A 12,003-nucleotide genomic window follows, 5' to 3' on the forward strand; every position below is an offset into this window, starting at 1 on the left:
CTGAGTATGAGAATGATTTTGGCACGAGCCAAAGTTTTAAGAAATTCATAAGCCATGTTGATTACTCGATTTATATGAATTGATTTTATTTGGTTGAAATAAGTTGAAAGGTGATGAATTACAATATGTTAAACTATTTTATCTGTCTCCATTTACTCAGCTTTAGATATTTTAGATGATATTTGTTTACTCACTGGAATTATATAATCTCACCACCCTCATTTCCACCAATTTCAAGCTCAGGATAGTCAGTAGATAGCTCACTTTGTTGAAGGCTACAGTTGGACTTGCATCCTCAAAAGCTGTAGGTTTACCGCTTTTGATACTTTTGGTTGTTCGTGGGCCTACGTGTCACTGTAAATTAAATTTTATACTTTGGTTATCTATATTATAGTATGTATGAATTTATTTAGCTTTTATGCTACAAAAATTATTTACCGATAACTCTATAAATATTGTTTTATAAGAAAATATAATATTTTTATTATATTCAAATAGTCATAATTTCATTTTAAATGAAGGTTTTAGATGTTTAAACTTATTTTTGATTATGAATTATGTGTTTTATACTCGCATACTACATTTTTAGCTAATTTTGAAATTTTTAGAGAAAAATGACCAAAATACCCTTGTGAGACAGAAATCATTTTTTTATTGATTTAAGTTGGAAATAGCTTAAAATCTTTTAGAACATGATATTTGGCAACAGTTACTCACAGGGAAAATGAGAAACTTATATTAAAGCCTTGCAGGGTTCCGATTGACATTCCGAGTAATGAGTGTCGATCAGGACATTGCGATGGTTGTCACGAGCTCGAGGGGAGTACTGGGTCATGACATATGAATTAGCTGAAACAGCTTTGCAAATCTGCTTATGACAACCTTATGAGATTAGGCCCTAAAACATGGGCACGTGCATAGTCACCAGTAAGGCGATACAAGCTAATGACATCCAACAATGCAGAGTGTATTAACTCCTGCCTGATGCATGCAAGAAAAATACCAATAACGGTCTTGATCGAGTGCATCAGAGGCATGTTTCAACATTCGTTCCATGACCGGCACAATGAGGAATTGAATTTGACCACGCCCCTCAGCCCTTGGGCTACCAATCTGTTGAACAGACTGTTCAATAAAGCATGTCACTTTTTCATACAAGCAATCGATCGGGTGGAGTTTCAAGTTATAGGCGCGAGTATGGACACAATCGTGAACCTCTCCACCAAGGAGTGTTCATGCGGTGAGTTCCACTCTGATCTACTCCCTTACAGGCATGCCATGGCGGCAATAAGGTATGAGCAATCATGTTTTGTTATATTGTGCATGATGAATTGAATTTTTACATTGTTCGCCATCTGTGATTTCATTGCCTTGGCAGTAAGTGCAAACGTGCAGCCACTGAATTTTGCTTGGACTATTACAAGACTCGGTCTTGGGTGGAGGGATATGCATTTCCCATTCACCCGGTTGGGCATCCCAGTGAGTGGGACATCCCCGATGACGTTCAACAAAATGTCGTTTGGCCACCAAGTTGGCGAGGTCAAACAGGAAGACCTAAGAGGAAAAGGATTCCATTAGTTGGGGAAGGCAGCGGACAACATAGATGTTCACAATGCAAGAGCTATGGTCATAATAGACAAAATTTTCGAACTTCGTTTGCATCTCTATCGACAAACCGGGAAACATCATCTGCTCAGCCGATAGCTCTACGACGTTGACCCAAGGCAATTTGCAGACAACCCGGGCACAGACGAAACCGCTGTCCAATGCGGACTGCAAACTCTGATAACGTTATCGGTGTCGTACCTGAAGATAGTGGCCCTTCAGACGTCAGTTGTTAGGGATTGTTTCGAAGTTGCCATTGATATTTGCATTGAATAATACTATTTCAACTTGAGTTTGATAGAGTTTGAATGAAAAGTAAGATACACAAGATGTCCATATGGAAGAGAAAGACCTTATGCTAGTTATGGAGTTTTGAAAAAGTGTACCAAAGCATGAGAATTGAAGTTACTTTGAGAAAGTTATGGATGTTTCAAGGGATGGCTTCCATGCAATATGGAAAACGTTTATTGAGGAAGAAGTATGGGAAGAAGAAGAAGAAGCTGGTGGAAATGAGGAGAAAATGCTAGAAAAAATTAGATATTTGTTCTATAGTTGACTACAGTTTCCATTATTTACGAAAATGCCATTGCATAGTTAGATCATTAAATTCCAATTACAGTACTTAGCCCATTTGTTGGATCATCAAATTCCAATTACAGTACATAGCCCATTTGTTGGATCATCAAATTCATTGTACTCCTTAATAATTTGTATTTCATTGTAAACCATTGAATAAAGCACAAAATATTTCATTTAATAATATTTGCGTGATTGATTAGGCATCCTGCTTCATATTTTTGCCAGAAAATTATGTATAATAATACTAATAGTTGTTCTTGAGATGATGCAACTTCCATCTACAAGTATAAAACATAATATAGAAACGACATAATAACAAATATAAAGTATACAATAGTTAATTAAAAATTAAAAAAGAAACATAACTTATCTAATTAAGAACAAATACAAATATGTCTCAATCAACATAAATTTGAGTTATTATAAATAAAGCATATAATTTGTTGAACCAAATAAAAAATTAATTTTCATTTCTAGAAGCTATCCAATCATTTCACATTTCTTGTGCCAAATTATTTATCCAAGTAGTCCATGCATTTGATGTCTCAATGCATTAGATCGTATCTGCATTTTCCATGGTTTTCGATTCCACATACTCTTCATCCATTTCATCCTCAAGTGGATCATGTGTCGTTTAATTGGGATCACATTACAGAGTGCAATGCAATGTGATTGCATTGGTTTTGGACTACAATCACATTACATCCATTGGCTACAATGTGATTACATTGCAATCTTACATTGCAGTGGTTTGTTACAAAATAAACACTGCAATGTAATTTAATTGGGCACATTGCAGGGAATGTGACTTTACATCCCTTATAGCAAACGCACCCTTAATGTTGACCGTTGTAATAAAAAAACATAAAGGGCATAAGATAGCTTCCAACCGTTTCTTTCATATTCCAGTCTTCCCAATATCTATTGATAGTTGCCATTTCATCTTCCAACCGTTCCAAACTTAGTTTAAGGGTGAAGGGAAGTTGAACCACTAAAGTTGAACCGTCCTGCACTATCTTAAGCAATGGCCACATCTTCAAGCAGACCCAATGTCCATGACAATGGCGACCAAAGTATTGGTGATGATGAATACTCTACCCTACGATCAAGGAAGAAATGGAAACTAGATCTTCAACTGCCTGCCGCATCAATTGGTTTTTCAATTCAACCAAGTAATGATCTGTGCTCTCCTTTACAGTTTAGGGACATATCACATGGTGGTAGGTATTGGATAATAGAGAATGCCGTAATATCGTGCGGGAAAGTGGTAGATTGGGAAAACTTATAGGAAAACATATACCTTGAGGGTGATCTATCTTAGTTTTTTGACATGGGTAAACTGAAGGGTCTAAGTACCTTTCTATTTTTTGATTATAGCCCGACACTTGTTAGAGAATTTTACTCCAGCATTCGCCGGAGTGAAAATGAATTTGAAAATCCTATAGATTTTGACCCTAACGTTTTGAACGTGTTTTTGGGAGGAATAGAATTTACAGTGACTCCCTTTGATATTGGGAAGCTCCTGAAAACGGAGTATAAACACGGACAATACAGACCTCCACCATTATATGACCTATCCCGTATATGGGCCTAGGTGACAAGCAGAAGAGAACCATACACCACAGAGTTATGTTCTGCTCGTCATTTGAATTCTGCACAAGATAGGCTGGTACATAATTTTCTGGCATCCACATTATAGGGAAGGATCAGTCATTTAAGACATGTTAGCACTGAGGATCTGTGGATGATGGAAACAATTGGCAGTGAGTTTGGCGTGAATATTGCAAAATATATGATCATCAGAATGAGAGAAGTTGCCATGCGGGAAGAGACGACCTTTCCGTACAGGAACATCATATCAGCTCTAGTTAAGAAGAAAAGGATATGGAGCAATAGGTATCTAGTTGATTGGACCAGTAGCAGGCCTCGTAATCTCTCGTTTCGATGGCTCGTGAAAAGGAAATATGACTTGAGTCTTGATGAGCCATTGAACTCTATCGAAGGTAGCCCAATTCATCTTGCCCATGATACTCCATCCAAACAACTGTCTAGAGTTCCTATTTCCAATGATGTGATATATAATATGCTTCTGAGGATTGATGAGAAACTTAATAATCAAATTGCTACAATGCAGGCATTGGAATTGAGGATACTTAATGTTGAGAATCTTCTAATGCAAAGAACAGATACAGTTGTTCAGGTAGCAGAAGCACGATAGAATTGACTGTCCTCAGATGAGTTTCTCCGACATTAACCTCAAAGAAAAAGGAAGTCAGTTGTCATATTTTTTGGCTGAGTCAACCATTCCATATGAACATTCATATTTGAGAGTTGTGGGTTAACTGGATTATGGATACTATAGTTTGTATTTCATAATTCACTTGTGCTATTTTGTTTTCTTTAACTCTATATTTTGTTACGATGGTGCTTGGGGTTGAGTTATGGTTTGATATTGTCCATGGTAATTTCGCTTACCCTTATTCGAAGAACATGACACAAAATAGGTGAGTCACGCGATACAAGATCATCTAGTCACGCGATCCCATATCATATAGTCACGCGATTCAATAAGAATTCGTAACGCCACTCCATACATACTACTCACGTGACTCCATATAAACTAGTAATGTAATTCCATAATATCCAATCACGCGAGTCAATATCAACTACTCACGCGATTCTACAAAATAGTCATGTCACACACTTTCATATTAACTAGTAACACCACTCCATATTTACTACTAACGGGAGTAAATATCAAATACTCACGCGATTCTAAATCTTAAAGGTTCACGCTATCCATATTTACTACTCACGCGATTCTAAGTGGATTAGTGACGCGATTCCATATTAACAACTGACGTGATTCAAAATTTAGTACTCGCGTGACTCCATAACAAATATTCCCATGAATCAATTTTATCTGGTGACGCAATTCCATCCACACCATTCACGTAATTCAATAGCAACTGCTTACAACCCTATGTCACGCAATGCAATTCAACATGTCATATAGGCTATAAAGTAAAGAAGCAAAGGGGTTAGCATATGCAAACGAATGATGTTTGGCCTAGCTTTTGCTTTTAAAAGATAGATAAGATGAAAGGGTAGGCCGAACAGGTACTTAATAACCGATTCAACCCCCCTTCATTGCACTCATATGGGTGTAGAAAATGAAAAGTCAGCATTCATGCCTATAAATAAAGGGAACCATTAACCATTTGAATCAAATTCAATTATCTTAATCAATCTCAGATAAATGAAAAATGACGTCCAGAGATCCAAGAGTCGAGAAGGGGAAAGAGGCAGCATCCGAAGAGGCAGCCTCCAAAGAGAATGAGGTGCCTTTGAGTTTAAGGGACTAGTTGCACTTATTCTAGTAGAAAAGCAAATCTAAAACACAAAATGTCTATCTGAAAGTGGATGAAACCTGTATGAAAGAGCAAACTGAATTGTCTGGTTGAGGAATGAAAAGTAAGATACACAAGATGTCCTTATGGAAGACAAAACCTTCAAGTTCAATGGTGGGGCCACTAGAACTAGTTGGGGAACAATGGAGGTCCAAAACAACTGAACATGGGACTTGAAGGTTTTCTTTTCCATATGGACATCTTGTGTATATTACTTCTCATTCCCCAACCAGACAGTTCAGTTTTCTCTTTCATACAAGTTCCATCCACTTTCAGAGCATCTATCAATATATTGATAAGCTATCACTACTCAGGCAGGTCTAGAACAACTGAACGTTTATTAAAACAGAAAGATGGGAAGAAGACAAAGCAGAAGCTGCTGGAAGTGAGGAGAAAGTGCTGAAAAAAATTAGATATTTATCCTATAGTTGACTGTAGTTCCCTTTACGTAAAAAAATTCCAGTTGGATCATGAAATTCCAATTAGAGTACTTAGCCCATTTGTTGGATCATCAAATTCATTGTACTCCTTCATAATTTGTTTTTCTTTGTAAACCATTAAATAAAGCACAAAATATTTAATAATATTTGTGTGATTGATTTTGGCATCCTGCTTCATATTTTTGCACAGAAAATTATGTATAATAATACTAATAGTTGTTCTTAATGTCGACCTGTGTAATAAAAAAACAACAAGGGCATAAGATAGCTTCCAATCATTTCTTTCATATTACAGTCTTCCCGTTGAGTTATGGTTTGATATTGTCGATGATAATTGGCTTACCCTTATTCGAAGAACATGACACAGAATAGGTGAGTCATGCGATACAATAGCAACTAGTCACACGATCCCATATCATCTAGTCATGCGATCCAATATGAATTCATTACGTCCTCCATATATACTATTCACGCGAATTGATATCAACTAGTAACGCAATTCCATAATAGCAGTCATGCGACTCAATTTTTCTATTCAAGCAATTTTAGAATAAATACTCACGAATAACTACTAACGCCACGCCACTCCACATATATTACTCACGTAAGTCAATATAAACTACTGACGCGATTCTACAAAATAGTCATGTCACGCGCTTCCATATTAACTAGTAACGACACTCCATATTTACTACTAACGGGAGTAAATATCAAATACTCACGTGATTCTAAATCTTAACGGTTCACGCGATCCATATTTACTACTCACACGATTCCAAGTGGATTAGTGGCTCGATTCCATATCAACAACTGACGTGATTCAAAATTTAGTACTCGCGTGACTCCATAACAAATACTCTCACGAATCAATATCAACTGGTGACGCGATTCAATCCACACCATTCACGCCATTCAATAGCAATTGCTTACAACCCTATGTCACGTAATGCAATTCAACATGTCATATAGGCTATAAAGTAAAGAAGCAAATGGGGGTTGGCATATGCAAACGAATGAATGCTGTCATGTAAATTGTGTAAAATACTAACAGACTTTACGATATGAATAACAAAAAAATAATGTTGTTCTTATTGGACTGTATGCGTATCACATGAATGAATACAAAGAATAATATGTAAATGATACAACAAAGAATAATATGGAGATGATACCGAATAATGTTAGTGTTAATTACACAATAAAAAAGAATAAACAAATTAAAAAATTTAACAACTTGAGCTATTGGCAAAAATCTCAAAGGCAAACTTTGTTCGAATGCCCTCTAATGCATTTGCCTTCAACGTCTGATCCTCCAAGCCAATCAACCACTGCAACGAGGCTATAACCCAATCCCCACAACTGTGTGAATCTTGTTGTATCGGGGTCTTCTCATTTAACCTATATTTCATCCACGTCAAACCTCGCTTTTGACGGCGCGAGCTGATAAAGTACCCCGCCCGGTGGCATATAATGGGAAACAATGATGTTAGTGGACTCATCTATTTATCACGCAAGCTAGAATTCAGTGTTTCTTTCCAATCGTACGATGAGTCCACTAACATCATAGTCCATTTCAGCAAGTTAACGTGCACTACCACCCAATGGCCGTTAAAAAAGCACGATGCGAGAATTACGTCAACCTCATGCCATGGCAAACCCCACGGAGGTCTCCCACCCCGTGCATACTCAAGTAGCTCATTTGGCATAACCGCCTCACTCGGCTTAAATGTCTTATCGATGCGGGAATACTACATTTATTTGCTCAGATGGAGCAAAATAAGCTATCAATTACGTTATGCACAATAGTTAGATGCAATTAAGTAACCCTAAATCGCATACATTTGAATAATTACAACTCAATAAAATATAATATACTTACATAGAATGTGGTGTCAATGATCAATATTCTCTACTCGTAGTGTTATGGACGATGCTCGCGTGCCTGCTTACGCAACACACTGATGCATGCATCAATCTGTTGGGTGTCCATCAAGTCTGTCGGCATCTCCAATTGCTTGAAAAATTCAGGGCCCTTTTGCCTTTCGATGAGAAGAATGTTAACCCTGCAAATTTAAAATAAAGTTATATTAAAATTATAGTATTACGGTCAGTTTAATAAATATCCTAGAACCGTTAACCTTAATATGGTCTACTATTTTCATTTTACCTGGCTTGGTCATTTTTCAAGAAGGACTCATATCTGTCCTTCAAATTGTCCTTCGCTTTACGATGGACTAATAGCGGGTTAATGTATGGGCTTTGAAGGTATTTGCTGGCCAAGATCACACGTGCATCTTCAGGCTCAGGTCGAGGTGGACGCTCAATAGAAGGTCTGATCTCACCATGCGGGGGGGCCTCTGTTGAAGTTGGGACAAGAGCAAGATGTGTAAAAGTTGTAGTTCCACTACTCGCAAGATGAGGTACCTCTTCGACCTCAGACGGAGGAGGTGGAGCCTCGGGAGAAGGTGTGGGTTGAGAATGCTGGGCTGCCTCTACCAAAAATGGGATAGGGGTAGAATGATGTTCAATCGGGCTATCCGGAGGTGAGCTTCGACCCTAAATGATCAACAAAATCAAACACATTAGAACAGTGTATACATCATACATGTTATAACTCACGTGATGAATAACGTAAAACCTCATACCTCAAAATAGTCGATCAGTCGACCGATAATCCGATCCTCTAGCCCTTGCAGTGAGTGTTAGATATGCTCATGCAGTGACTGTGTTTGTATCTGCATTGCCCGCTGGATCTCCAACTGCATTTACTGCTGGATCTCCAACTGCATTGACTACATCTACATCGCCCGCTAGATCTCCAACTACATTGACTACTAGATCTCCAACTGCATTAACTGCATCTGCATATTCATCTACAATGACTGGAGGTCTTTCTTCCACTGTGTTCGCATCTTTTACAGCTCTTGCTTAATGCTCGTAGTCATTTACGGACGCAGCGCCCGGTTGTGTGGCTCAACATGGGGGGCAGCACTTGAAGCAGAAGAAGGGGTAGCAGCAGAAGCAGAAAGAGGAGCAATAGGAGAAGCACCATGAACAGCTGCAAGAGGAGAATAAGGTGCCTCAGTAGCACCAAAATCATAATGGACCTCCTCGTCTGTGGTACGTCTCTGCTTAACGACTCTTCTATTGAACTTTTCCCTTTGCGGTCCGTTATTTTCCTCATTTGCTGGGGATTGAATTCTGGGTGACCCTCCAACTTCTATAATGGAATGTATTACTGCCCCTCGGAGATATTGACCTCAATATCTGCCTAGTATGCGGGTCAACATTTCTTCTACCATTGGCTCCAACGTCCTCACTGCCCACAACTGCACCAAAACATACATTGCCATTAGGTCTAACCCTCGCTACCCTATGACAATAAAAATAAAATTTAATCAGGCCCCAAAAAAATATGGTTTCTTTACTCACCTTGCCCTCTCTCTCTAAACTTGCAATATTGGCGTGGAACCTTGTAGGCCTTTCGTCACAATGCCATTTAAGCATTCTTGGCCAAACCTGTTCGGACTGCTGCTGCCTTCCGAACAAGCTTCTGATTACAGGTTTTGCTTCCAACGCCTAAAACTGCACATCAATTGTGTAACATTTTTAGTCACTTCATAAATTCTTATGCGAAAACAATAATGAGAATGATAAACATTAGGCTATGGCAGACTACCTGAAAAAGCCCATATGAATCCGTATAGGTGGTAGCACTTCTTATCTGCTTCGCTTGCAGCAGGAGGTTCGAAACCCCTCACCAAGTAATCCACGGTCAGACTCCAAACGTATGTGCCCCATGGGAATGCATTCCACTCATCGATGTTTATGACCAGTGACAACAACCATAGAATGACAAATGGTCTGTAGTCTTGACCAAATAAAACGTTGGTCGCGATCAAGACGAGGGCCATCTTGCTCGCATCTCCCTCTTGCTGAATCTGCCCTCCCTTGAACGTGTCTAAAACTTGTTGGATCTTCACCTCCTTCATAGGTCCCCAATATCGTAGGTGAATTCCTCTAGGGAGGGCCTCGTAGGGATTGACAATAAAGGTCGGTAGGGGACCAAACTTCAATCCTGTCACTAGACAGAACTCCCTTTTTAAAAAGAAAGCCTTCGTTTTCCCTATTACAAACCATAACTCTGCCTCCGTGGCGTCAGGTTCGTTGATTCTGCGTAGCATTGGATTGTGCACGAGACTGGCGTAGAATGAACTCTTGCCTGCTTCAACGTCCATCATGTGCCTGAAGCATGTTCTCTTAAATCTTTCTAGCTCGTCCACTTAACACAGTATCTCACGTATCACGTGCAAATGTGACCACTTATAGTGGATGTTAATGCCCGTATTGAACCCCCACCGGTGCCTCGGCACACAAAGCAAGGACTCCACGTTTTCTTGCTCTGTTCCTGTGCTAGCCATCTGCAACATAAAACAGATAACATTCCCATTGTAGTCATGTCAATACCATCATTATAGATTAACAAAAAAACTAGAGGAATTTCTGAGAAATAGCCCTCCTCATAAGCTCACTTAAAAAATAACCTTAACAATATTTTTAACTGTTTTTAGACATCCCTGAAACAGAATAATTAATCCAAGTGTAGAGCATGGATTATTAAGTAAATCAACATATACACATTAAAGCATTACAGTTGACCCAAAATAATACAGAATAAACCCATGCAGATAAATTTCATGCAGTTATGACACTTGTGCAATTTCCTACAACAATTGTCACACAATGCCTAATCAATTAGTCACACAATTACTAACATTAAATCACACAATGATTTATAAACAAGTCACGCAATTCTAAGAGTAACTAATCGAATCACGCACACACTAACTGACGCCATGCCTAAATAATATTCAGGCAATAACATAGAAATCAGTCACGCAATGACCTATCAATCAGTCACGCTAAGTTAAACCCTTTTCAATCACGCAACCCCAACATGACCCCATGCCAAAATCCATTCACACAAAAGGTGCCAACCACCAAAGCACGCCCTCACTCACACAATATCTAAACCATCAACCAAATTCCTAACACATACATATCAACCAGTCACGCATGGCCGATCACCTTTCCACCCCAACAATACTAACAATACCACCTTCATGTTTATATTCAAAAATTTCAAACAACAAAAATATCAATATGAATGTACAATATGTATAGGTTTATGCTCAAAAACCTTAACCCTAAACATGAACAATAACCATTCTGTCAAAAACCTCCACATGGTTCAAAATAAAATAAAAAAATTCATAAAAAAATATTATACCTTTCTCAACGTAATGTCAACTTCCCCACACTGCTCAATATGTGAACTACCTTTGTGCGAATAATAACCACTCCAAAAGGCTCCTACCACTGCGAAAATGCTCGAAAGTTAAACTGTCGAGGAATGCTTTTGCAGACTTGCTTCTGACGATATGTACAGTCTCTCGATGAAAATCGAAGAGTTGTGGTCCACATAAAGGACATACATGACCCGTTAATAAGTTTTGGGTTGAGGCGCTGAGCCTAGCGAATGGGTCGGTTTCATTAAGGATAATTTTATCCATTGTTTTTCTCTTGGTTAAAAACAGTTAAAATTATAAAGAGGACCATTCTCAAACAGGCCTTATGCTTGAGGCCCATTTATGAAAAGCACTCTATTTCAAATTAGAATTACTATGACCGTTCATGAAAAATATATATAATATCTCACTTACTTTTCTTAAGGTTATTTTTGTTTAAAAAACATTCCTAATTATGGTTAATATATGATAATTGTTGGCAATCTAATTGTATTTTTTTTAAAAAAAAAAATTCTAACTAAATTTCTAAATAAGATATGCATACAATTTTGATTGAGTCATATGTACCAATAATGAACAAATAATGAATCTTGATACTTTGCCTCCAGTTCAACTCTTTTGTTCACTGATGCGGCAAGTTAGCTGAAAATTACAACCAAT

General features: G+C 38.1%; 1 protein-coding gene across 1 annotated transcript; it reads left to right on the top strand.

The window, feature by feature from the left end:
- Window positions 1,198–1,718, top strand: LOC108662434. The gene is made up of 2 exons (XM_018122801.1): window positions 1,198–1,292; window positions 1,379–1,718. The coding sequence occupies exons 1-2, from the start codon at window positions 1,198–1,200 to the stop codon at window positions 1,716–1,718; spliced, it is 435 nt and encodes a 144-aa protein (XP_017978290.1).

Source organism: Theobroma cacao, chromosome 6 (genome assembly GCF_000208745.1).
Source record: "Theobroma cacao cultivar B97-61/B2 chromosome 6, Criollo_cocoa_genome_V2, whole genome shotgun sequence".
NCBI lineage: Eukaryota > Viridiplantae > Streptophyta > Magnoliopsida > Malvales > Malvaceae > Theobroma > Theobroma cacao.

Coding starts and splice junctions, on each gene's coding strand:
- LOC108662434 (XM_018122801.1), top strand. CDS start 1,198: ATGGACACAATCGTGAACCTCTCCACCAAGGAGTGTTCATGCGGTGAG. Junction 1,293..1,378: donor CATGCCATGGCGGCAATAAG/GTATGAGCAATC, acceptor TTGCCTTGGCAG/TAAGTGCAAACGTGCAGCCA.